General features: G+C 39.4%; 2 protein-coding genes across 2 annotated transcripts in view; one reads left to right on the top strand and one right to left on the bottom strand.

The window, feature by feature from the left end:
* macrod2 (mono-ADP ribosylhydrolase 2) overlaps positions 1-26,873 on the bottom strand; it is a 531,158-nt gene that overhangs the window by 428,908 nt on the left and 75,377 nt on the right. The gene's annotated exons all lie outside the window — the stretch shown is intronic.
* Positions 22-10,818, top strand: flrt3 (fibronectin leucine rich transmembrane 3). The gene is made up of 3 exons (XM_079634337.1): positions 22-308; positions 5,934-6,652; positions 7,643-10,818. Exon 3 carries the CDS (start codon positions 7,671-7,673, stop codon positions 9,618-9,620), a length of 1,950 nt encoding a protein of 649 aa, XP_079490463.1. The 5' UTR covers positions 22-308; positions 5,934-6,652; positions 7,643-7,670; the 3' UTR covers positions 9,621-10,818.

Genomic DNA, 26,873 nt, shown 5'->3' with positions numbered 1-26,873 from the left:
GCTGGAGGCAGATGCAACCTCACACTTGTAGTGAGCTCCAGGCAGCTGACCAGCTCTGCCAACTTCTCTATCTTGTCTCTCTCTCTGAGCCAAAGGAGTGCGTGTGTGTGCGTGTATGTGAACAAGTGTGTGTGGAAATAAAAACACACCCAGCTATTCGCACCATTGCTGCTACTGAGCCTTTCTGACACTGGGCTCGTTTTTGGGATTGAAATCATCTTCCATCATATTGGATTTATCCTACGGACTGACTTTATTCTTTGAGGATATTCTTTTTGATTTTCCTTTTTGAATTATTGCTTTGTCGGGTAAGTGTGTTTTGTCATGCGTTTCCCCCTTATTTTTGGTCTGTTTTAACCCTTTCCCTTATGTTCTTCATCACCCTGAGGTTATCAAATACCTTCAACACGGATAGAGAAAATTTGCATCTGCAGTCACTCACAAACCTTCACATTGTAGACTTCACTTCTAAACTTTCAGATCCAGTCATTTGTTTGCGAAGAGGAAAAATGGGTTTATTGTGTTTTATTTAAATTGTAGGCAGACCCTTAGGGATTTGAGGGGGGTGCGATAGCAATTTAAAATCACAAGTACAGTAGTCATGAAATTCAGCAGTATAAACCTCCATTTGCATTTAGGATTCAACGTGCATCTCCAAAACAATTTTAAAACAATAGTTAGTTTAAAAAAAAATACTGGCATAATTTAATAACCTTTATGTTGTTTCAAATCTCTATGACTTTTTTACCTTAAACATAAAAAGACATGTAAAAGAGAAATGTAAAGGCTCAGTCACCATTCACTTACAATGCATCTTTTTTCCATATAATGAATGTGAATGAGGCTTGTTATTCTGTTCAATGTTTTACAAAGGATTTTGTTAAGTCATATAGGTTTGGAACAACTTGGAAGCGAGAAAACGAACGAATTTTCATTTTCATTTGTGGTGAACTATCCCTTTAAGTCTCCATTCCGCTGCCGCGAATAAAAGCACTAAAGGACGTACAAGTTACATTGTATTCTCACCACCAGCACTCTATATCAGTTAACCTGCTATAAAGATATTTAAAACATCGTTTAGAAAAAAAACGCAATGCAGATAGTATTTTTACCGGCTGCAGTCAACAGGAACGTTTAAACTTCACGCGTTACGTCTTAAATCTGTTCTTGTGTGAGAGGCTTATCGCTAATGAAACGAAGATACGTCGATTACAAATGATAAAATATATATTAATAATGGCTAACCTGTGCTCTAAGAGCGTGATGTGAGTGATTGGAATAAAGAATGGGCGAATCGTGGATGCGGCGCGTGACACTCCAGTAGCCTACACTGCGCGCGACGCGACAAAACTAGAACTCTCCCATTATAGAAGCTGCTTGCAGCGCAGACAGCTTCGTTGATTATGAGGGTCGCGTTCTAATTCGGAATACGAACGAAAACTCAAAAGACTGAGATTGGAGCGCAATAAATGTGCGCCCTGTGCATTTCAGTGAGAGAGTGTGTCGCTGGCGCAGTAAAGAGATCTGAGGCTGTCAGCTGCTTCAGGATTTTCCCATCAAACGAATTTCCCTTCTTTTAAGTAGTCTTCCAAGTTATCTGATAGATAAGCTTTCATATCTGTTAGGCAGAAAAAGTCAAGATTGAAATAATAGTTTTGTGCAGATACAGAGAGAGGGACTGTGAGATGACGATAAGAGCCAAAGCCTTCAGTCAGAGCTGATCAAATCAGTTTATAAGATTACTAGGCTATAGTAGACGATTCACATTGGACAAGTTTGCAAGAAAATGTACCATGAATCCCTAAAATACTGTACTTTTAAGTGCAAGTCGTTTTCCCTAGCTTTGAGCTTCATCTATACACAGTCAAAGACTGTGTATTCCGAAAGGTTAGTTTCTTAGCACGACAAAAGCAGAAAACCACAAATGGTCTGTTTTGACTATGTAAGGAGGGTGATAAAATTAACTAACCCATTGTTCTTTGTTGGACGTGTCAAAGCACTCTGTGGCAGTCTTTTTCGCTTGCATAAACAATTTGTATCAGTGATTCACAAACACCACACCTCCAAGCTTTAAAAGACGTAAATACCAGTCACCCTTAAGATACTAATAAAAAGCAATGCAAATTAACCAACTTTCTAGATTTTAATACTAAAATCTAAGCATCCAGTGTATGTTTACCAGCAGCCAGGCAGATAGCACTCTTTGTTTCAAGCCATGAATGCCGGAGGCTAAACCTAGTGGTCCGTGGCATTCACTCAGAGTCAACATGAAATGGTCATGTCTTTCAGGCCTTCAGAAAAAAAAGTCTGTCACCCTTTTGTGCAGACGACAAAAACAAATCATCTAGTAGAATTCTCCTCATGTCGGCAGCCAACCTCTGACCTCAGTGAGGCCATTCTATAAAATGTACCTTCTAAAAACAAGCCTAGAAGTTAATTTTTTGAAGCATAAAAAAAAAAAGAATTATTTTTATTGCTTAAGTGGAAATATACTTGTCTGAGGACAAATTATGTAACAAACAGAAAACTAGGACTGGATTTTAGCTTTATTACGGATACAATTTACCCCCTTTGGAGTGGAAACAAAAAAGGTACAGTGCAGTAAATCAACCCATCCCTTTTTGCCCTTGTCCAGCAACTGCTGCCCCCTGTACCCTGGCAGGGGGTACATATGTGGTAATTAAAGCGCCAGTTCAGCCTCCAACTGTCTGTGTGTATCTGCATGCACAGGCCTGATCCAGAAGCACTTACCACCCCCAAGTGGGGAAAACAGTGCAGCTGCCACAGACCACTCTCTTTTCAGTGCAGTACAAAAGAAAAAGACCCCTGGTCTCCCCTAGAATCCACTCTCACTGCCTGAACGCCAGCCAGGGACAAACCTGCGGATCATCTGCCCCAAAACCGCACACAGAGGGGAGCCACTAACAATAGGCTGCTCTTAAATTAACGTTAAAGCCGTGCCCAAACCGTTCTTCTCGATTCCAAATATGTAGGCAGAAATGTTTCATCTCTCAGCCCACTAGGCTCAGAAAGGCATGATATGGCTTCATGGACATAAGATGCATGACAAAGAGAGGCATTTAGTTCAAATCCTGCCTGGGGTTTAGAATCTATTATCTATTGAAAACAAGAGAGCTGTTTTTCATAATCATAGCCCAGGACCTACCAATGAAGACTGTAGTGCAAATTTAATTTCAGCTTAAATGCCTCCGTTCATGCATGGGTACTGATCAAATGTGACAGCAATTTTTTTGGAAACTATTAGAAAACATCAATTCTAAATTTAAAACTATGCATAATACAATGTTTACTATCTTAAGGTTTAGCCTAATTTCTCTAAAAATGCTGAATAAATTCCTGAACAGTTTTCAAAACAATCTTTCAATGTTTCAAATGTTGCAAATTTAAAAAAAAAAATTCTCGCCCATTTCTCAGTGCCTAAACCCTAGTGTTCTAAACTCAAGACACTAAACAAGCAAAAGGTAGTTGGTTGTGACCATTTTAACCAGGACGCTCGATTGAACATAACTTCGAGCAGAGCAATGGAGCAGAAGCAGGCCTAGCCATTAGAACGATCTTCTAACGGAAAATGTGGCCTATTAGAACGATAGTGAGAGGTGCCCATCACATTCAGTGGCCTTTCTTCTCTGGCTATGAGCAGTGGGTGGGATAGGGGCTGGAAGATTTAACCAAATGTGAAAAAGCTAATAATTCTAAGTGAAAGAAGTTCAGTAAAGCAGAAAAGCGAAGGCCGGGGCCCTTATGCTTAACTTGAAATGGACAATGGACCACTGCCACTTCAGTGAAATCTGAGAAGCCAGGGGAAAAAAGAAAAGAAATGATAATGCAGCCAATCATCCAGCCAGATCAAGGTTTGCATGACCCATTGAGACAGCTGGCATGACAAGCTTAGATGAAGCGTATAAGGTAGATGCCCTACCTTATTTTCGGTTTGACCTTTACGACCATAATATAGTACTGGCCCACATTTATTTCCCAAAACACCTGTGCTTTTTATCAAGATCTCCTGAGTAAGATTTCAGCTGTAAAAATCACAAAATAAACAGCCCCCTGTGAGTGAACTCTTACATTTTCAGGGAAGTATTTTGGCAGAAAAAAAACCCAATGGGGCTTGTTTCACCAACTTCCTTTTGCCTGCTCCTGTGCCAGGAAGTGATTTACATTGGATACAGTACTTTTTTTTTTTTAAAGAGCAATTCCATGTCCACATAATTTGTCAGACTTCTAGAAAAATGGCAAGCTACTTTACACACAATTCTCCAAATCAATACAACATTTCCTCAGAACAGTTGAAAAATTGCATGCCGATCGTTAACCAAATTTTCACCATTCCTGCAAGTACTTATTTTCCTCTTCAATAAATCTGACAATCATGAAGCAAATGTTTCAGCATTCAACAAAAAGAAAGCAACTTAGTCTCTGTCAGCATACTGAAAGCTCACCGTCAAACATCACCTGCCCTTAAAGAAGAGTCACAGCTGCTGTTTCCATGTCCTCGTTAATCTACTAATACAATAGTAGGCACATGGAGCACTTGGGCTCAACAGAAGGATGGGATGTGCTATTAGACCTTGTTGGTGAGACCTGTTATCAAGTTACAGGGCCTTCAATTCCCTAATATCTTCTTGTCACTCCCTACAACTGTTTCAAAGTTGCCTGACATACCCCAGCATGTTTTACAGAAAGGTTACCATCCACAGGTCAGCAGAAGGGTTTCAGGCAAGGGCACAAACCATGGTGACGGCTGTCAGTTGGAGAAATGTATATTGTCAGTCTATGTTGCAGGAAAGGTGTACCGTGGGAAATTACAGTATGGAAGGTGCAGCACAAACATCTCTTTGGGGCCACCGGAGGTGACTTGCATGAAGAGCCCATTTGGGTATTCATGAGTCTGCAAGACATAAAACTTGTTCATCTCACATGTACATTTTTGAGCAGTGCGAGGGCGTTGTGTTCAGGCGCTGTCGGGGCAGCCCGAGGGACCTTTGGTGGCTGCTCGACATCTCAGCAGCAATATGCTTCACCATGACTCTTTTTCCCTTCACCTTCTCCTTCCAGAGCGTCTTCAGCCACTTTGAAAGTACAGCTCAGTGGAGAACGTTGCCAGGCAGGAGGGAACGGTCTTTGGCCATTGTAGCAGGGCCCAAACCGTGATCGCTTTTCTTATGCAAAGGAATTCTTTTCAGCCATCACCATAGAGAACACTAGAGGGGGGATGTTAGGGTTAGTGGCAGACAGAACAACGCACATGGTTATCCTGGCAGCACAGGCTTAAGGCGAGTAAAAAGAAAGGTTTTTATAAAAATCCACACAATATCTCCACTAATCCAGGTTTCACAAACAGTGTCCACTATCAAAGGACTGAAGCCCAGGGGCTTTTCTCTGTGGTCATTTACCCAGAGGCAAAAAAATCCCCTGATATACAGAAACCCAATAAGCTTAAGGGACTTTCAAATTCTCATCTCAATCACACACTCCTCTTATTTTTCCCTCACTTCAATCTGATAAGTCTCAAATGCAGTGAAGCGATCTACAGGCCATAACAATCTATAAAAATCCAATCCATTGTGGTGTACATTTTATGTTAGGTCCAAACCTTGAAAACACAAGCTAAAAAGCTATAGGTTTACATCAATGTATTGCCGATGGCAATGTGAAACTGCTCTGTTTGAAGGACAGTGGCCAATTGCAGCTGGCTGCATCGCTGTCTGACTCAATCTCAGCCTTGGCAGTATCATCTCAGAATTAAATAAACGCTGCCTAACAGCATATTACACAAAGTCAATATCTCATTCTCAACGAGGCCACGTTCCTTTTCCTGTGTCATGACGTATTCAGATGTCACATGCTGTCAATAACCAAAGAATCTGCTCTTATTGACATTTTCTTTTCTCTCTATCCTTTGTTGGTAGGAAGATCAGCATGTGAGAGGGAGTGGGTGTCTGCACGTCAGGCACAGGTTTGTGAAACGAGAGCCAGGGAGCCAGAGTGCTACAGCAGCACAGGAGATTCTGCTTTCGAGCCACGAGGCTGGATACTTTATTCATGCTCCTGCCGGGAGTGCGACTACAGAATTCGGGGCTGACTTTGGAGCCTGACTTCAGAACCGAACCACCCTGGATTTGAGCCCAGCGTATTGCAGACGGACAGAGGTCTTAACGCCATGACCAGTCTGCTTTGGGAGAGACGGGTGCAGTTCACTTCTCAAAGAGGACTCGCTGTTACACACAAAAGGGTCTGATTAGGAAACACAACTTAAAATAAAAGGATTCTGCTCTCTTTTATATTTCCTTTTTTTTTTGTCTTTTTTGTAATTAAAAATTACTGAAATTGCATGCCTGCGCAAGCAAAGCCTGCCTGAGGTCTGTCTGGAAGTGGAGCTGCTTGCTTTATAGGTTTATCTACCATGGCAAAGCCTTTGATTGCATGAACTGTGGACGCTGCAATACAAGAAAGGAGGTCAGCGGTACAAACAAGGATCAGTTCAGCAAATACCAGCCTGGTCAGGATATAACCAAAGAGACCCCTTTGACAAGACGGACAAACATCTCCGGAAAGAATAGAAAGGAAGGTTTAAAGCCTCATTGGATTTGGGGTGGCAGCAGAGGATTAACTGGCATTTCTAAATCAGGTATGACAAATATGGATGTTCTTGCTGTGCCTTTTCTTCTAAAATACATGTGCACAAACAGAGGTAATGATGAAAATGTGAAATGAAAGTAATAAATCAAAAAAGATTATTAAAATAGTATAATAAAATGACATAGTATATGAAAAACATAAATACAGAAAAATAAAATATGTATAAATATTATATATAACAAAACATCATAATATTTATATATAATATATAAACAAATGTAAAAACATATTATCATATATAAAAATGGTTGAAATAATTTGCTTTTCATTTTCTTCCAAGTTACGAGCGTTACACCTTTTGCAAACTATGATTCTCTGAAATGTCCTACAGGGAACGCAAATATTGCACACAAAAAAAGAGAAGAAGAAAAAGCTGATTTTACAACGTTTAATCAACAAGGCCTGACTTTTTTCAACCACCAGTTTTCAGCAATGAAATGCAGTCTTGAAATGCACTGGCTAACAGCAGAAATGTGTAAAACAACAAGAGCCAGAGATTACATTACACACAGCAAAAGATAAAACCTCACACACAGGCATCTCATTCAAGGAAAGCTATCAGGTTTAAGGATTTGTTATCTACATGCACAGCTGATTGGGAATATCCTTCCACTTAAATTAGACTGGCTTCTAAACCTCTCATTTTCCTCTTATTTTTCTCCTCTAATCCCTCTTTCTTTTTTCAGTACTTAGTTTTTTTATTTATATATATATATATATATAAAAATTATTTTAATCAAGATGAACACCCAAGGCATGTTTCGCTACCATGGTTTCTTCATTTGTTCATGTCATTGGAAATGTTAATAGCCTCTTTTCATTAATTCAACAGCAGAAATATAGTATTATTTTTCTTAAATTGAATCTTTACAATGAAAGAGGCGCTACAGGCACTGTACATAAAAACAGCAATTAGAGTAGGACATTGCCTTTTCTTCAGACTGCATGGATTTGACTTTTTCTCTTTTTTTTCTCCAAGGGCAACAACCACAAAGAGGACATTAGCGATGGCAAGCAATTACAAGTCCTTCTTCGTCGTCTTCATCAGAGCTGGGCTTTTGCTTGGCCTGGCCAATCCATTGGTGACCTCAGCCTCCTGTCCCTCGCAGTGCCGTTGCGATGGGACTTTCATATATTGCAATGACCGGGATTTGACTTCCATCCCTTCGGGCATCCCAGAGGACGCTACAGTACTTTTTCTCCAGAACAACCGCATCAAAAGTGCAGGGATCCCTACGGATCTACAGCGGCTAAACAATGTCGAAAAGATCTATCTGTACTGCAACAATCTTGATGAGTTCCCCACCAACCTACCGCTGAATGTCAAGGAACTTCATTTGCAGGAGAACAATATACGGACTATCACCCATGCCTCCCTGGCACAGATTCCCATTATTGAGGAATTACACCTTGATGACAATTCCGTGTCAGCCGTCAGCATTGAAGAAGGTGCGTTCCGAGACAGCAACCATTTGAGGTTGCTCTTCCTGTCCCGGAACCACCTCAGCACCATACCTTCCGGTCTGCCAATGACTATTGAGGAGCTTCGCTTCGACGACAACCGCATCTCGTCCATCTCAGAGGTATCCCTGCAGGATCTTATAAACCTGAAGCGACTAGTTCTGGATGGCAATCTATTGAACAACAGGGGCATTGGGGAGATGGCTTTGATGAACTTAGTCAATCTGACCGAGCTCTCATTGGTACGAAACTCCCTGACATCCCCACCCTCCAATCTGCCTGGCACAAGCCTGGAGAAGCTAAATCTTCAAGACAACCACATCAATCACGTACCAGCAGGTGCCTTTGCTTTTCTGCGACAGCTGTACCGCTTGGATCTGTCAGGCAACAACTTGAGCAGTCTGCCCATGGGTGTATTCGACGACCTGGATAACCTTACCCAGCTGCTCTTGCGCAACAACCCATGGTACTGCAACTGCAGGATGAAGTGGGTACGTGATTGGCTGCGCACTCTTCCATCTAAGGTCAATGTGCGTGGCTTCATGTGCCAGGGTCCCGATAAGGTCAAAGGGATGGCCATCAAGGACTTATCCACAGAGCTGTTTGGCTGCTCGGATACAGAGATTCCACCCACATTTGAAACCAGCACAGTCTCAAACACTTTGCCACCCTCTCGACCCCAATGGCCCTCATACGTAACTAAAAGACCTGTGGTTAAGGGTCCAGACCTTGGAAGAAACTATCGTAGCACAACACCGTCCAGTCGTAAGATCATCACAATAAGTGTTAAATCCAGTAGTGCTGAGACGGTGCACATATCTTGGAGAGTATCTCAGCCCATGACAGCCCTGAGGCTCAGTTGGCTAAAGCTGGGCCACAGTCCTGCATTCGGATCCATAACTGAGACCATTGTCCAAGGGGAGAGAACAGAGTACCTGCTCACAGCTCTGGAACCCGAATCCTCTTATCGGATATGCATGGTTCCCATGGAAACTAGTAACATTTACCTGTCAGACGAGACACCTGTTTGCATAGAGACAGAAACTGGCTCCCTGAAAGCATACAATCCCACCACAACCTTGAACAGAGAGCAGGAGAAAGAGCCTTATAAAAATTCCAATCTGCCTTTAGCTGCTATCATCGGAGGAGCAGTGGCCCTTTTGGCCATCATCATGCTAGCCCTGGTGTGCTGGTACATCCATAGGAACGGCTCCTTATTTTCCAGAAACTGCACATACAACAAAGGGCGCAGGCGGAAGGATGATTACGCTGAAGCTGGAACAAAGAAGGACAACTCCATCTTGGAGATTAGAGAGACCTCTTTTCAAATGATTCCCATAAATCACATGCCTGTTTCAAAGGAGGAGTTTGTGATACACACAATTTTTCCTCCCAATGGCTTAAGTCTTTACAAGAGTCCACACAGCGAAAACAGCATCAATAACAGAAGCTACAGAGACAGTGGAATACCAGATTCAGACTACTCTCATTCATGATAGTGTGTGCGGATTACAAAGACATTTTATTGCTTATGAAAGACTTGGAGGCTGCTTGGTCTTTTGCAAAACACTGGATTGAAAAGACTGAGAAAGCATTGTTATGTACATTTGCCATATAATTTATATTTAAGGACGATTTATTAAAAGGAAAAAGGTTCCGATTGCAGGCCATCACTGAACCGTCGGTGTATGCTGCCACAAACTGCAATTCTATATTTTAGATATTTGTAGTCATTTGTACTGTACTTCCTTTACTTATGGTTTTAGACCAATTAAAAAAAACTTTGTGCTCTACTGAGATATGATGACTTGTCAACTGTGAAAGTGGGTTTTCATTGCTGTGTTGAACAATCAGATATTAGAAAACCATGTAGTATAAGCACAGGTCAAAACTATTGCTATGTTGCTGTCAGTGGAAAAAAAAATACAACAAAAAAACAAGGCTGCGGGAATATAGGGCATAGTTGATCAAAGGAAATAAAGACACAAGTGTTTTGTTCATTTTAAGGAGGGTGGGGACAGACTTACTCCAGTGTCACAGAAACCTCTGTGTTTCTTTAGGAATATTGGTTGCCTGTTTCAGAACGCTGCCAGGCTTTACATCACTCCAACGTTTAGGAAGCAGATATCTATTACTTCCTCTCTGCCCTGGAAGAGGAAGCAACACAGCACAGAATCCTAAATCATTTGCAAACGAAGCACACCGATCAAATGAGAGGTTACTTTGCAGTTAAATCAAAGCAGATGTGCTAAAACATAAGAACAGAACTAAATGTCGCTCGTTCGGCAAAGAGGAACAGCATTTACCATATCCCTCAGTACAGTTAACCACATGTCATGTAAACGTTGCCCTACAAAAGGAATATATTGTGGGCAGAAAAAGTATGGCAACAAACACATTTGGGCTCTTTTCTATTTGGAATATAAAGTGTCAACTATTTTTTTGTTCATATAATTCTTATTTGTATTTTTGTTTTCTAATTCAAGCCACTTTTATGTTGCCACAGTTAAATTGTTCTTTACAACTGAAGACCAAAGTGCATTGAATGCCCTTTGGCCAGTCTTGTATGTGCCTTGATCCAATGCTTATTGTATTTAGCTTTTTCAACAACAAAAAAATCAGTGACTTAACTTTTTTCATACACACTTGAATATGATAGGATATTGGTCATATTGCAAAATAAAAGTGGATAAAACCCCAACTTGATGGTCTCCTTTTCCACAAAAGAATGCTTTCCATTTATTTGTAATCCCTCTAAACTTTGCATAGCTACACTATTCCAGTCCTAAAAAGTCTTCATCTAAAGCAGTAGTGCCTAAACTGGGGTATGAGTACCCTTGGGGGTATGTGAGATGACAGAGTGGGTATGCGAACAAAATGCTGAGTTGTTTTAATTGATGCTGCATTAACAAGTGCATTACATGGTAACAGTGTGTGCGTGTGAGACAGAGCGAGCACAAGTTTATGCATAAGTATTTGGAGGTTATGTTTTGCTATTGTCCCTCTGCAAATATGATTTTGACCAATCAGCTTTCTTAAGTTCAAAATCCCTCTCATTGGTTGGAGCTTACTGCTAACTGATTTGGGCACAGTAAAGCATAAAGTTTGGAAAGCAGCATAAAGTTTAGAGAGAGTCTACAGTATATACCCGACAAATGATTCTAATAAATAAAGTTAATGTCGCCAAAATGTCAAAAAGGCAGTCAAGCATATCTTCATTTTCTACATCCATGAGTAAAGATGGAGTTTCTGATCAAAAGATCCCGAAGCTGGAACTACCAAACCAATACTAATGGATAGCGTGAGACACAAGCAACGGGAGTTAGATCAGTCAGAATCAGAAATTGATGTAATGGAAAAGGCAACAACTTCAAAGGTGAGAGAGAATATCACCTTCACTAAACTGTATGTTCCGGGAAAACTGAAGTTGTATGGCCAGTGTCAGTCACAGCGCCTTTTAATTGCTGGTTTCGATCCGACAATTATTCATTTAGCAATGTTAAGCACTGGTTCATAGTACCTTTAAAAGTGGGGTTTTAGAACTTACTAGCATGAAGAACAAATATAGACACAGACTATAGACAAGATTTAAGACTCAAACTATCTTTGGATACAAAAACACCCTTTGTGAGTTTTTAAGAGGGCAAATACTGTCCCTTAATGGAAAAGGTGTGACTGCAGTCTAAATAGAAGAGAGGGGGTACGCAGAAGGATGTTTAATGCCTCGGGGTATGCCACTGTAAAAAGTTTGGGAACCACTGATCTAAAGCCTACTGAGGCTTCTTACTAGTGCAGCATCCGCTTGGGGCTCCAAGTGCTCTTTTGTGTGGTTAAGCCACGTATGACTTATCTGATTGGCCCAAGTGGGAAATATCAGTGAGTACAGAACAGAAGCTAAATGAGGCCGTTGGAGAGCTGCTGTGCTGGATTTTGATGCATCTCGCGGCCACAGAGGGAAATGTATGTATCTAATGACTATATAGCATTAGGTTGATGGCACAGTTCAAATCACAGTAGGAATCGCACAGGTGGCTCGCATGTGCACGTGTACGCATCAACACAACATATATGTGGGCCATGAGTGTGCGAACAAACACAGATGAATACACATCGATGCACACGCCCTGTGATGTAATTACAGTTCAGGGGAGCCTCTAAAAAAAGCAAGTCTGATCCAAACCTTAAGTATACTTGAACAGTCTCGTGTACTAAATATACAGCATCAGCTAGAAATTAAAGTAAACACTCTCTGTGAGCATATGGTACTGCAAGGGTCCAGATATGTGAATGTTGTTGATGTTCCACAACTTGCCTTGTCATTTGTTTATGTGGTTTCCTGACTGACAGTATTAGCAATTTTTCAAATGCTGAGTGATGGTTTTGAAGTTTCACTAACTTCCTTTTAAATCTGAAAGCTTTTTCTTTATGAGCCATTTTAATTTAAATGAACCATTATCTGATCAAGGATGCATTTGTACTAGGGACAAAATTATCGTGATAATCAATATTATCACGGTTTTGTTAAAACGAGATGAAAGTGTTTAAAAATAACTGATGCTCACACTGAAAACATTTCAACAAGTTTCATATTTGAAAATCAACAAACAAATAAAACAAGCAGCTCTATGCCCTTTTTTAAGCAAGATTCTATCCTGTGATCGTCATAGCAACGCATTATAACACAGCGCACATCCATGTATCAATGTATCAATTCAAATATATTGTTTGAATAATATTATTGTGATCATCTTGTCTGGACGATTGTTTTGTACGCTGAACTAAATCGATTTATAATCGGGTAAGATTTGAAACATTAACCTCAATTCAATATGTCCCCGTAAGTGTTTTAAAAAAATTAATTAAAAAAATCGGTCTAATAAGTGTAACTTACAATGAATCTATACATTATTATCCCTTAAATGTCACTCTTAAAGTTAATACTAATAGTAGTCTTGCTTGAACTTGTTCGTTCGTCTTTGGTTCAAAGCCACTTGTTGCGAACTTTTTTTTCGCGGAAGCTTGAGTGAGATAAAATATTTCAACTCAAAACAACATTTTGCACCTAATTATTTCACAGACGTAGTTTTGGTATTGAGGTCAAAGTTAACTTGGCTTCCGTTCGCTATACAACAGTGGGTGATGGTCACACAAGACGACTCGGCAGATTTGAAGTGTTTATATTGCAGTGACTTTTTGTTCTGCAGACAGGGTGACCATCCTCGATTAAGTTTCCCTCAGGACTTTTGTAAAAGCCTAAATATGACCACACCTCAGATTTGGTCCTCTTAAAAGGCTGAAAATTCACTGCCATCCGCCATTCCTTCTCGAAAAAAAAAAAAAAAAAAACAGTGCGCGCTGCACCTGCGTCAGACTGTTGCTGGCTGGGCTGGATTTACAGTGAGTTATTAAAATTGCGATAATCAAACACGGTTTTAATGATAATTAAATTTTAGACGATAATACTAACCGTCAGTACATTTTATCGTGGTTTATCATGAAACCGGTAATCGTCCCATCCCTAATTTGTACAATTGATTTTACCTCTGAAAAGAATGTAAAATCCAGACATCAGAAAGTAAACTGTGTTTGATATTTAAAAACTAACATTTAAACTTGAATCCATAACCAAAATACGGTATTACAGTATGTCTAATCCAATGCATTCAATCGACTCCGAATTAGATTTAGGCTAGTATTCATTATTTCTTCTCTCTCCCTTAAATCCCAGAAAAAAATGGTTACTCCATCTTCTATTCAAGTTTGTAATACTCTTCTGCATATTTACTCAATACTCACACCAGCTGCAGTAACTTACAAATCATTCATTCTGGAGATAAGATGTCAGCCAGAACTGAAGGTATAAAGCAGTATCAAGCAAGAATGAGATCACAGCAGTTTTAATTATCAAAACGCACAGGTGTGCGAGTGGGTTTGAGCGCACACATCCCCTTTATGGACGTTCTGCATGCAGTAAATCAATCTCCAGTTTCCTAACACCATCAGAATTTTTTACCGCTTGAGCTACGAGCAAAACGGCTTGAAATATTAATATCATGTGCTGCATGGTGAAAGCAAATCAGATGGACGAGTGCGCTAACAGCAATTTGTATTCTCCAGTTAAAATGATCTATTCAGAACACTAACCTTAAGTATTGGGGGAGGGCGAGTTGAGCGGCTGCTACTGGGGGTGACCTGTGGTGACCTTTTTAACACAATGACCTCACCTCTGGCATCTTTGTCAGCACATTGTTGGAGCTTACAGATGACCTCATTTGCCCTGGGAAAACCATTGATCAGGTCTGATGTCCATGAGGCCGGTGCACACTTGAAATTCTACCTTGAATAGGGCACTTCACTTGAGATCCAAGACAAAAGTATCTTTTAAAAAAAATCTAAATAAAAACTTAACCTATCGACATGATGTGGAGCTTGAAAAATATCAGGCTCTAAAAAAAAATATATATATTAAATAAGAAACTGGATGTTGCCCGTCATCTCTTTTTCTGTGGTCAAAGAAAGCGATGACTGACCAGAGGTCAGATAAAAGCAGGTGAAACAAGGGTCACAAGCCAAAGATGAAAAATTGGTGGACAATCTGGATGTTTGACCCCCTTATTTAAAAGCAATTAGTAAACATTTTTCATCTTTTTGGACATCTGGCCCTTTTTTAAGCAAACGGTACACATTTGTCATCTTTTTAGACCTTTGACCCCACTCTTTTACAATTGGTAGACATTTTTCATCTTTTCAACTTTTGACCGAATTGTAAAGCAGCTAATGAACTTTTTCCATCTAGTTGGACTTTTGACCTCTATTTTTTAAGCAAATGAAAAGTAGAGATCAGGTTGTGCATTGTTATCATGGACAATGACAGATCCCTGGCTCTTTAAAACAATGAATTGTGTGAAAAATAATGAAACTGCTCTTTTTTCATTATAAAACGTTTATAAGAGCAACTAAAATAAGGTAATGAGAGTTGCTTTTGACAAGAAAGGCAATTACTGGCAAATGCAGAAGCCACATGTCATTCAATTATTTTTAGAGTTTAATTTACCAAAAGAGCCATAAGGGAGCTGACTTTAAAAGCACCATCTTATTCTGATCTCATTTTGTTTCACCTTGCAGGAAGATGTAGTCATCAACTCATAGCATATCTATTCCCAAGTGTGTAATGTGTTTGCTCCCATTCTGCCTGGCCTCGCGTTCACTGCAAAACCTTTTCCCTCAGCTCAGCGCAAAATTTTCCAAAATAAAATAGCAAAAATTCCTCCTAATGAGCCATTTGCTTTTGCTTTTCTTCCGCACCTTGTATTCAGTCCAAGACGTCTTGTACATCAAAGCTAAGACCCTTCATTGTTTGTCTAAAAAAAAGAAGAAGAGAAATGAAGGTCAAAATGTCAGGCTTAGGGCACCAATGTGGCCTCCCACATGCCTAGACTCCAAAGCAAGCATGTTTATAAATCATATCAACACAATATGATACAGACAAATGTATATTTTTAGAACGTGCAAAACTATGTGTGCGCATTTGCATGTACTTCCGTCTGCATGGGCTTGAGGTTTGAAGAGCCACTATTAATCATCACAGATCACTGTAACCTTTCAGTGTTTACATCCATTCATACACTTCTTATTACAAGCATTGCAACCCAAAGGAGGACAGACCAATTTTTAAAAAAGAGATGCATTCCCTTTTTTAAAAAAAAGTTCCAATAGAGATGGAAACCACAACATAACTTATGCATGTCTTGAAGAGACAGCTGCGGTCTGGGCATGTAGCCACGGCCACATGTGCTCTGCTGTCACCACGGTCATGTGGTGAAACAAATACAAGGAGTCAAAGCAAATGTTTAAAGAACCAGAAAGAAGATAAAGTCCAAAGATACTTTTGCTTTAGGGCTGGGTACAAATATAGTTTTTCCAATTAATTAAAATTCCATATTAAAAGTGTTAATTTTTCAAATTTTGAAACACAGTTTTGTGACGGAATTAGCAGAGATAGAATTTGTTTTGTCTGTAAGCTAAATAACCATTTCCTAATGAACATATAACCTCTATCGATAACCAGCCCTATATGCTTCTCATATTTTAAGGCCTTCAAAGCTGTCCTGAGTAGATACAGCAACAAGTGAACACAGGAGATGCATTTGAGGCATTACTACCAGGTACAAAAAGCAATGTGTCTGTCTCAGCTAACCACTTCTGATCGGATCAGAGAGACCTGAGCTGACCTGAGACAGATCTTAATGTGGAGTGTAAATGGGGCCTATCATTTTTCCCCACCCTTAATGTACCTCTCAGCCTCTCGATACATTTTCTTCTTTATCTTCTAAAGTCCTCCCTACATCCCCTTAAGTTCTCAAACAAGACTTAGTATTTCTCCTCATTATGACCAACGACCTGAAAATCTAAGACTGCAACAACTACAATCTCCCATCATCTAAATGAATCCAATTTTTTGCTCGACAGCACACAGCGTGCATACATCTATCTCCCCTTAAAATCATCTGACATTAATACAAGTTAACAAAAGGCTCGTCTGTTAAGGTGGCAACAGCAGCGACACTTTGCCGGTGGAGCAGGTTGAATTATTGAACAGGGAAAATGACTTACAACTGCAGTGAAGTGGATTCCTACCTCCAGCCAGCATTTGTTAATGCAATAACAAGCGACAACGACCTATTACTGCAGGCGAGTGCTGGGTATGATAATTTGATGTAGAGCATCATATGTTTTGAGAACGTCCATTTAATTGACTTTACTAGATGAGAGACATTAATTCATGTCATCCATTAACTAGCTTAAATTATCTTTTAAAAGGTGATATATCTTCCTGTGCCCTTTAGCAGATTCGTGCGGCACATTCTCTGCCACTGCATCGACCCATCGGGGTATTTGTCCAGAATGTCTGCTCTTGTTGGGAATAATCATTGCATTCCCTCGAAAAGTTCCTGTGTGGTACAATCGTTCTTTAGCCCTCCGAGGACCGTGTCGGGCCCAGCTTCGATCTGGTTAGCATTCCCATTTGCGTGGGGGCCAAGGTTTAAATGTCATCGGCGTATCTGCATGCCGGTAAGGCGACCCGCCAGATATACGCAACTGACAGATGGTGAAGACATGCTGTAATGCCAACTGGTGCATTGGTGTTATGTATGCTGATTTGGTGTAGCCTTCTGATATGACCCGTAAGAGGGAGATGCAATCAGATTATTTCAACACCAATAAGGTTTAGTTTAAATGTCAATGTGTAATTGGTATGGAAATGGAAAAGTATTTTTATTACAGCAAATAACAGCAGAGCATTCACTTAAAAATCTACAGCCTGATAAAAGTGAAACACCATCAAAAAGCCTGGCGACTGCCAGTAGGAGATTTTCTGAAAAGCACTAATCAATACGAGTTCTCTTTAGATTTTAAGACAACCATATACAAGAACTGCTAAAGGTCACTTGGTCTTGATACTCAAGCACTGATAATATCAGAAAGATGACGGCCATTATTTTAGCATCGAAAGACTGAGAGAAGTTGCAAATACCTTCCAGAAGCTGATTTTAAACTTCTAATGTTAGTTGGTAAGAAATATTTCACTGGATTGAACTAATAACCATATTATTTCAAGAAATAACTAACTTTAAGAGAGAAACCTATTGTAAATCTTCCAGCCTAAAATTTCACACCCAAGTTAAGACAATGTGAAAACATACACCTTTCAGAAAATAAGAGCCTTGGCAGTTGTCTGCCGATCATACTAGCAGCAGTCTGTGAAGTTCAGTTGCAGTTTTGCTTGGTTTATTTATAAATAAATAAATAAAATAAAAAGGAGGTCAGCAATTGAACAATTGAAATCTGATACCTTTTTATATTAGGTCAAAACTGTACCACTAAACGAAGATGTATAAAACTACTGTTGTTGAAAAGGGTTTTGTACACCTTTCTTTAATTTCAGCTGAAATTGCTACACTCTTATTAGTAGCTTAAAAATGTGCAAGACTTATAATGTATTGATTCAACTTTACAGTAAGTTTCAATTAGCTAATACATTAGGTATCATGAACAATGAACAATTATTTTACATAATTTTTTTTTAAGATTAATGTTAATTTATACATTTAATAAAACATTTTAATATTTCAATATTTAGTTAATATCATGTGATATGAAAAAGTTGAAACATTATGAACAAACAAGAATAAACAAACAATTGCATATTGATAAATTAACATTAACCGATTATTGAATGGTGTAAAACGTTGTAAATTGTTAATTCATGACACCTAATTATTAATTAAACATCAATGTATATTGTACAGCGTTACTAATTAATTGAATGCACCTTTATGAATTCTAAACTAATTCTGCTGAAATCTCGAGAAGATTTCGTCTGCGTTCTGCGGATTAACAGATTTTGTTCTGCGGGCGTAGATTCCGTGTCGGCCATCTTATGTCTTCTCTCGCCTAGGGTACCAAACGAGTCAAGATCGCCACTGGTGCCCCCTCAAAAAAAGATGCATGACGCCCCCCGAGTTCTGATTCAATGTACTGAGTCATTCCACTCAAGAAGATTCCACAAAATTCAGGATCAGGAAAGTCATTGTTCATCATAAAACTGAACACTTAAAAGAAACAGCCTTTTCCTGCATGACCACTTATATCATATGAACCTCTTTAATCCAGTTGAAAATGTACAGCTGAAAGAAAAGATGCCATGCGTCCTGTGACCGTCTGACCTTCTGCAGGAACCGTGAGACTAACACCACCTCCCTACGGCCCTTCTTACACAACACTTCAGTCCGCATCAATACACTTACACTTAACCACAACACAGGCCTGTCTCCCCCCAAGGCCTCTGCGTCTCTCTTTGGGGCAATCTGGAAGTAGGTCTGGCTGCCTCAACTACGACTCCTGGACAATCAGTGGTGTCAGCATGCTCTAAATACTGGCTGTCACCATTCATCTGAACATCGGCGGTGTCACATCGACGCCTCAAGGTCTCTGTATCACTGCCCGTGCGCTAGGTGAGGAGAGATGGGTGGTTGTGTACTGCATTAGCTCTGAGGAGTTTGCTAAAGGTCAGTGTGAAGAGTTACAGCATTAGGGCTGCACAATATTGGAAAAAACTGACATTTCAATATTTTGTTTTTCTGCAATATATACTGCGGTATGAAAACCATTTTACAAAATGACTGGAATACCTCTATTTGGAAAGAATTAACCATTCTAGGATGACTGGGGTGATTTGAGAGCTTCCGCATAGAAAATAAACTAATTACAAGCATAGATAAATACAATAGAGCAAAGATACAAATGAAATAAACAGTTTCTCTACCTGAATACTGTTAGATTTACCTTAAAAACAAAGCAGTGCCAAATTTAAAATAACACTGCATAGTCTTAACTATAAATTAAATATAATTAATATTTGTTGATTTTACTTTGTCTTTTGTTGTTTGATTAACATTAATGACACAGACAGCAGCATGTTTATTACGCTGTGGTCACTTTAAGACCTAACGCACAGATCCAATATAATGATTACACATCTGTTTTCTTTCTCAATTGTTTACATTCACTTAAGACATAAGCAACAAGGATACTAACAGATGAGCTTTTATCCATTAATGCACACAAAAACGAGAAAGAGAACTGAATTTGTTGTTTGTGTGCTGTCTGCACAGCTCTGTGTGCGCACTGAAAACAGTGCACATTCCGAATTGAGTTCTTGTTCACGTCATAAAAAGTTTATGTATCCATCTATAAATTGTCTATTACACTGTACATGCCTGATTGCATGGTTATGCACTTCAGGTTTGATGTCGCCACTTCTAAATGCAGGAATTTTTCCCATGAGCATTGCCTGTTCGAGCAGATGCTACTGTATGTCACTAAGCTGCAGAAAGGTTTAAGTGCTATTGTATCACACCAAACAACAAACCAATTATTTCCCGCCAAGCGATTCTTAAATATTACGAGAACGAGGTTAATCTGTGCGTTAGCAAAGTAATACTGCAGAAATTTCATTTTCAGTTTCTCAAATAAAAAAAATCTAGCAAAGCTACTGCAATCCAATGATCCACTAGAAGAGTCTAAGGAAATAAGCTGGTCTAATCCACGTCTCTCAGCTGCTAAAGACCTTCCTATGACTGCCTATCCCAGATGACAAGCCTCAGAGAACCAGGACAGTCCCTAAATGGTCACACACATGGCTTAAAGTGACAGATGACTGTTTACCGTTGCATTCTTGTGGTCTGTCCATCCATTCTTTAACACACATGCACTCGCTCAGAAGACCACTGTCAAATAAACGTGAGGAGATGACAGGAAATGAGACGCCGCTAGCTGGCATAAAAAGAACTCCATTATAAATCTTTTTGGGATCATTTGGCCATGGACAAAGCTGGTGGCGTGCAATTTGACACTTTGATGTCGACAGTCAAACACTTTCTCCAACCCTCAATGAAGACCAAAAACAGATCGCAGTATGAGTAGAATGAAACGCACACTGAACATTGAGCCATTGAGATACCAATCATGATAAAAGCAAAATGATTTGTGATTTAATACAACGAGGACTGGTAATCTCTGAATAGACACTTTAATGACAACAAGGCCATTTCCATCCATGGCATTAACCCTCCCCCCAAAACACACACTCTCACATGAACAAAAGTTCTTGGACACTACTAGAACGGGTGGTGAGATAAAAGGATGGACCTGCTGAGATTCTGGATGCTTTAAAAATGAGGTCAAAATGCTGCTGAAGTAAAAAGACAAAGGCCTCTGTTTCTAGACAAATCTTTCCATTGCCAACTTGCACTGTTAGAACTATATTTTAAGTATCAATCACTGCAGGCAAATCACACAAGCAAGGGTGTATTCTAGTGCTTCCTGCTAAAATGTGATATAGCTAAATATAGTGGGTGTCAAAGAGACAGTAAATAGACAACATTAGGGATACACCAATATTAAAGTTCAGGATGATACAATTAACTGATAATAGTTATCGTATTGTTGCCGATAATACACAAAATAACATTTTCATATTACTTTGCAGACTAAACATTACAAATAAAATAAAATAAATTTAAATACTCCAAATGAATTTCAACACAACATTATAATGTACAGTATGAAAAAGTGGATCTTCATTTTGAGATTTGCTAAAGAGTACATTTAACAGTGTATACAATATATACAGTTAATATTAAGTAAGATTAAATTCACGTGAGTGTTAGATGAAATAAAAGTGTAAAATAAAATAAGGAAAATTAGCATGCACCATTATTTATCCAATATTAAGGGATACAGATACATAAAAAAAAAAATGTATATATAACAATTATACAATATCGGCCAATAATCAATGTTACAGATGCATTGTGCATCTCCAAGACAACGTCTTTTCATTGTGTATTCACCAGCTGCAAGTAAAAACCAAGAATAAATGACTCTTGAAACTCAATCTAATCCCTCTAATATATTAAAAACATTAATGGTATATCATTAAAATATTGGATGAACAATTCTGTTGCAAACACTGGTGTAATCATATGAAACATGAAAATGTTGTCAGTGTGTGACATGCAGTGAGAGAAAGTAGTGAAGGTTTTGAGTGTCACAGTTGTAAATGAGTTCAGGAGCCCAACTTCATTTAGGGGCTGACAGCTGTGCTGATAAGAACAGGATTATGGAACGACAGGAAGTGGCAAAGCATTCAGTCTACAACTCGCTCTCATCCTGCACAAGAGAAATTCCTTTTTCCTGAAGGGTATTTCTCTCTAGGGACACTGGGATCTAAGACAGCCTTCATGCATGTGTCATGTAACCTATGTAGCGTAGTTTTATAAGTGTTCTAATATGTACAATTACAATAATATATTGATAACATACATACAGTATATATATATATATATATATATATATATAAGAATTCTATATTATATGTTAGCAATATATTATTATAATAACACACACACACACACACACACACACACACACACACACACACACAGCGAGATCTGCAAAGGCAAATACCTCTCAAATTCTCTTTATAATAAAAAAATCTCTTTACTGGTCTGCTCACATTTGCATTTTTCTCAGCTGCCCAAACTCTTTTCTCAACCAGTGAGAACATGACAACGATACAAATCCTGTCTGGGGATTAGGATGAAAACTTCCCCCAGTGTTTTTTTTGTTTTTTTGTTGCTAATTATTTCCCTGCTCTAGTATGCAGACGTTTCATTTAAACACAAACGAAGATGAAGTTCTGCTCTCCTCAGTTTTGGAAAACTCTGCCGGGTTGCCTGGCAGGCCCGTTCTTCATTTTCAATTAATAAGCCCTACTATTATTAGCAGGAAGGAAAACTGGCTTTGTATTAATGGCGTCTGCGTTGTAATGAAACATTAAATATCTGCTCACAAGATGAAGCTCTAAAACGTCAGTTGAAAATGGAAAAGACCGTGATTTGTGTGGAACGGGATTTGAAGGCACAGGTTTGATCTATGAGGTGATCCAAAACTTGAGTAAGGTTCTATAAATGTTTGCCTGAACTGCCTAAGGAGAGATCAGCGGTGTTACAAATCTGGTGTCAGTCTAACAATAGATTATCTACATTTTTTTCTTACCCTAAAAAGACAAAGCCCTCGCCCTGTGTCCCTGCCCTTCCATGTTCCTGTAAGGAAACATCTTCAATCTCTAATAAAACCCATTTTATATTTTTCCTGTCTGCAAGCGGCATCTCTAAACTTCAGTTTCCTGTGAGGCACCTCGACACAATACATTGTGTCCCTCCACCCAGCCGACCGCTTCTGGAGCGAGAGGTTAACGTGACGGGGTGTCTATTTTGTCCTCATCCAGTGGCTGACAATGTCTCCATGAGCTCGGTCATTAATCATGCCTTTCCTATGTGTGGCGACACAACAACAGTGGGGGAACTAAGGGGGCGGTGGGTGGTGTCTACTGTGACTTGGACCATCCCACCAAAGCCCTATGAACCTGTATGAAGAGGTCCGTTCACAATAATGCTTACCAGGTCACTAATCGAATTATGTCAAAAAGGCGAGAGAGCATAAGGCACCAAATTCATTTAGCCATTGTAAGGAGGCCAAGACCTCCAGAGGTCCCCGTAAAAAAAAAAAAGGAGATGGAAATTATGCCCGATTATGTGTGGGTAGTCAGTAACTTTTTGTTGTGGACATTGGTGCCAAACAAAAAGAAAGAACTATGCAAATTTATCATGTAAATCTAGTTTCTAACTCCTGCACTTCTCCCTCCCTCCTTGCTCATTTTCATAAGCCAGATGGTCGTGGTTTTGGGCTAATTCACTTAGCCAAGCATAAGTAATTCCTCACATATATGCATGGCCAATCCATTATTAGATAACGCACAAAAAGAGCAAATATGCAGTTCCATTCAAGACGGATTCATCCATCTATCATCGGGGCCGGAGGTGGGGAAATAAGTCTCCTAGGTCAGCAGGCATCGTGCTTTGGCACACGGTCGGTCCTGCGGGGCCTCTGGACCCTAACTGGGGATCGACTTAATTATCCCTTCGATGACAGAGGACGATGGCAGGTGAGAGGAGGTGGGGGGAACACTGATGAGGGTGGAATGCCAGAGTGTCCAACAGGGTCCAACAGCCGCACAGACAAAAGAGATTTTGGGATTTATGAAGGCACCTCGCACATGCATTTCTCCACTGTCAAATAAAAGGACAGCTGGAAGAACAGAGTAATGCATCAATTGAGTCTCATAAAACATGAGACACTTTTCATTTGGATAGCTTTGAGTACAGTGTATTTGACAGATTGAAAATGATTTCACGGCTCCAGATTAAAATGCAACAAAAATAAAATCTGCAACAATTGTTTAAAATTGTGAATTTTTTTCAGTTAGTGTGTGTGTGTGTGTGTGTGTGTGTGTGTGTGTGTGTGTGTGTGTGTGTGTGTGTGTGTGTGTGTGTGTGTGTGTGTGTGTGTGTGTGTGAACCACCTTTATCAACCAATTCAGTAATTTGACATCTAAAGTAGTAATTTGCCTCCTAAACGTTTCCTTTTAATAGCTAATTACACCTTTGTAAAAAAATAAATAAATAAAAAATTCTCTGGATCCCTGAATTATCCAGGCTGTGTGTTTTTAATTTAAATCTTAAGTAGGCTCAAATTGAAATAAATTCACAGAAATGGTTCATATTGTTCACAGAGTGATTAAATTAAATCTTTAAAGCCTTGTCCAGTCACCTCAGTTTTACAGCTACGGCTACGGCTGTGGTTTCATGAGGCAGACTGTACAACCTGGTTAGAAAATAGTAGCTGACCAGCTCCGCATTCACCTATATGTCTTTGGCATACTAAACAGGCTGAAGGTGAACTCTAGCGACAGACTTCAGATGAGAAAAGGCTACATCTCACTCTTTTCTCCTTTGAAGCTGACTGACACTGACCTCTAATAATCAGTGTGTGTGCAGCCATGAGTAAAAAAAAAAATCAGTTGTGTTGCATACAATTGTTGTTCATAGTGTGAATGGCCAGATTGACAAGACACTCGATCCGTTCATCAATGCGGCAGAAATCGATTGCGTCGAAATCAGCAGCAGAGCTTGCAAGACGTCTAGGCTTTCCCATCACTTTAATTAACAGCTTTAGAATTGATCAAACAGTGAGGAAGCCAATAGAACAGATGCGTTTCATTAGAATGTGCCCATTAGCTTGTTTTGAACAAGATAACGTACGTTGAGGGAGCTGAACAGACTACACAGAAATAAATGAAAACGATCAAAAGGAGTCATTTGTTTTTAAAAAAAGCACAAATAATTTATCATAAATTTTCAATTCGACTGCCGTTGACATGCCAGAACCATCTCCATTCTAGAACATTCAACCTTGATTCTGCGACGTTTCCGGGCCTCTCCGGAGAGTCTCTTCGGGAATGAGCGGCTTCCAACAAGCAGGCGCCCGTGGGGCGTTACCTGACTGCGACAGCCAATGGGAGCGTGAGGACTCTTTAAAAACACTTCGTTCCACACAAACAGGAGTGTGAGGTCACACTTTGCTAGGGGTGAGAGAATGACAACAGATGTAGCGAGTTGGGAACAGACACTGGAGCCAACAACAGCAACAGAGGGCAGGAAATAACAAAGTGCGCAGATGGGAGAGATGACAAGGTGCCTGATGTGTTTAAAGCACGTTAGAGTTGTTGAAGGAAAGAGCCAGTGGAGGGACTGCGAGACAGTCTTGGGAACTATCAGAATAAAAAAAGTTGAGGCAGATGTGCTAACTTAATTTCAGAAAGTTTTCTATTTCCCCCTGAATCCACTGGATTGTTACAGATAGTTATTAATATTCAGTATTTACAGTAAACAACGTTTACAAATGAGAAATCACCATAGAGAATAACAGAAGATCTTTCAACTCCCTCAAAACTCATAAATCTTCTGGTAAATGCTCAAACATCAGACCCAACACCTTCACTAACACACTCTGTAACTCCATTAAAAGGATTTGTTAAAAGGTGGTGGTAAATCTGTGGCGTCTGTGAGGCTCCTGATGCCCAGGCGCCAACTATGGCCTCACAAGGATGTTTTCCATCAAAAGGTCTCCTGGGGAGGTTCGCACAGTGCCATATTCAAGGGCTTTGCGATCCATTAGGCTGCCAGTGATGAGCAAAAGCGTAGAAGGAGTGCAGGAGTCTCCTAGCCTTGTTGGTCCCCCACCCTACCGAAAAGCTGTGAGATCAGTTACTGCAACATCCATCTGAAATCCGTTTCTGCAAACACCGTCATCACTAATTTATGGCTGGGGAGGCTCGCGGAAACTCATACAATTACTACTGAACAAAGAGCTTTACTTCAATCTGCAATGATGATTTAGGCCCGATACACCCTCAGAGCAGATATTTCCCATTAAAAGCCCATTCCAAAGGCTTCCAGAGGACATAAGTCAATAGCTTAATGTTTGCCAGTGCAGTCATTATTAAAGCCCTTGAAAGAAAAGGTACAGCCTGTGAGATGCTAATAGAATTGATTAAAACATAATTCAATGGGAAAGTATTTTTAAAAGCAGATCTGGCTTTGTTGATAAAAGTACCGCCGTAAGTTTTAAAGCTCTGGCTTCTTCTATCACAATACTTTGATCGTGAATATTTATGCATTAGGAAAATCATTAATTGCACTCATTTCAAAACTACATTACTGAGAGGAAAACTAGACCTCAAAATCTTTTCCTTTGAGAGGAAGGGATCAAAACATGACCTCATAATGCTCTCACTGCCAGTCATTAAAAATGTGCAGTTGAAAACCACAGTCAAACACCCTTTTGCAAATGAGAACACTACTGAAAATAATTATATTTAGTATTTGAAATTTCCAGTATTTTCCTTTATTTCCAGTTTACAATGGAAAATAAATAAAAAATGTGAATGACAATACTATAAATAAATTAATAAATAAACTTCTTATTATAATTATTAATCATTCACATATTTTGTGTGGTCACCCATTTTATGATTTTTTTTCTTTATTCTCCATTATATGCTCTATGGTCCCCACTGTATTTTGAGTTTTTCAGAAATGTTTAGTTTTCAACATTTAGTGAGAAGCATTTTAGAAGTTTTAGTAAAATAGGGCTAATAAAGCTCTATTCAGGTGACCAAACTCAATTCAGTTCATAATAGATAAACGCCAAGTAGAAGTGCTGAACGGTTGCTACCGAACAGATCTGGTATTCACAATCTCTCCCAGGGTAATCTCTATCGA

Source organism: Phoxinus phoxinus (genome assembly GCF_949152265.1).
Source record: "Phoxinus phoxinus genome assembly, chromosome: 14".
Taxonomy (NCBI): domain Eukaryota; kingdom Metazoa; phylum Chordata; class Actinopteri; order Cypriniformes; family Leuciscidae; genus Phoxinus; species Phoxinus phoxinus.
The sequence above is the reverse complement of the archived record's forward strand: the minus strand, read 5'-3'. Positions and strand labels throughout refer to the sequence as shown.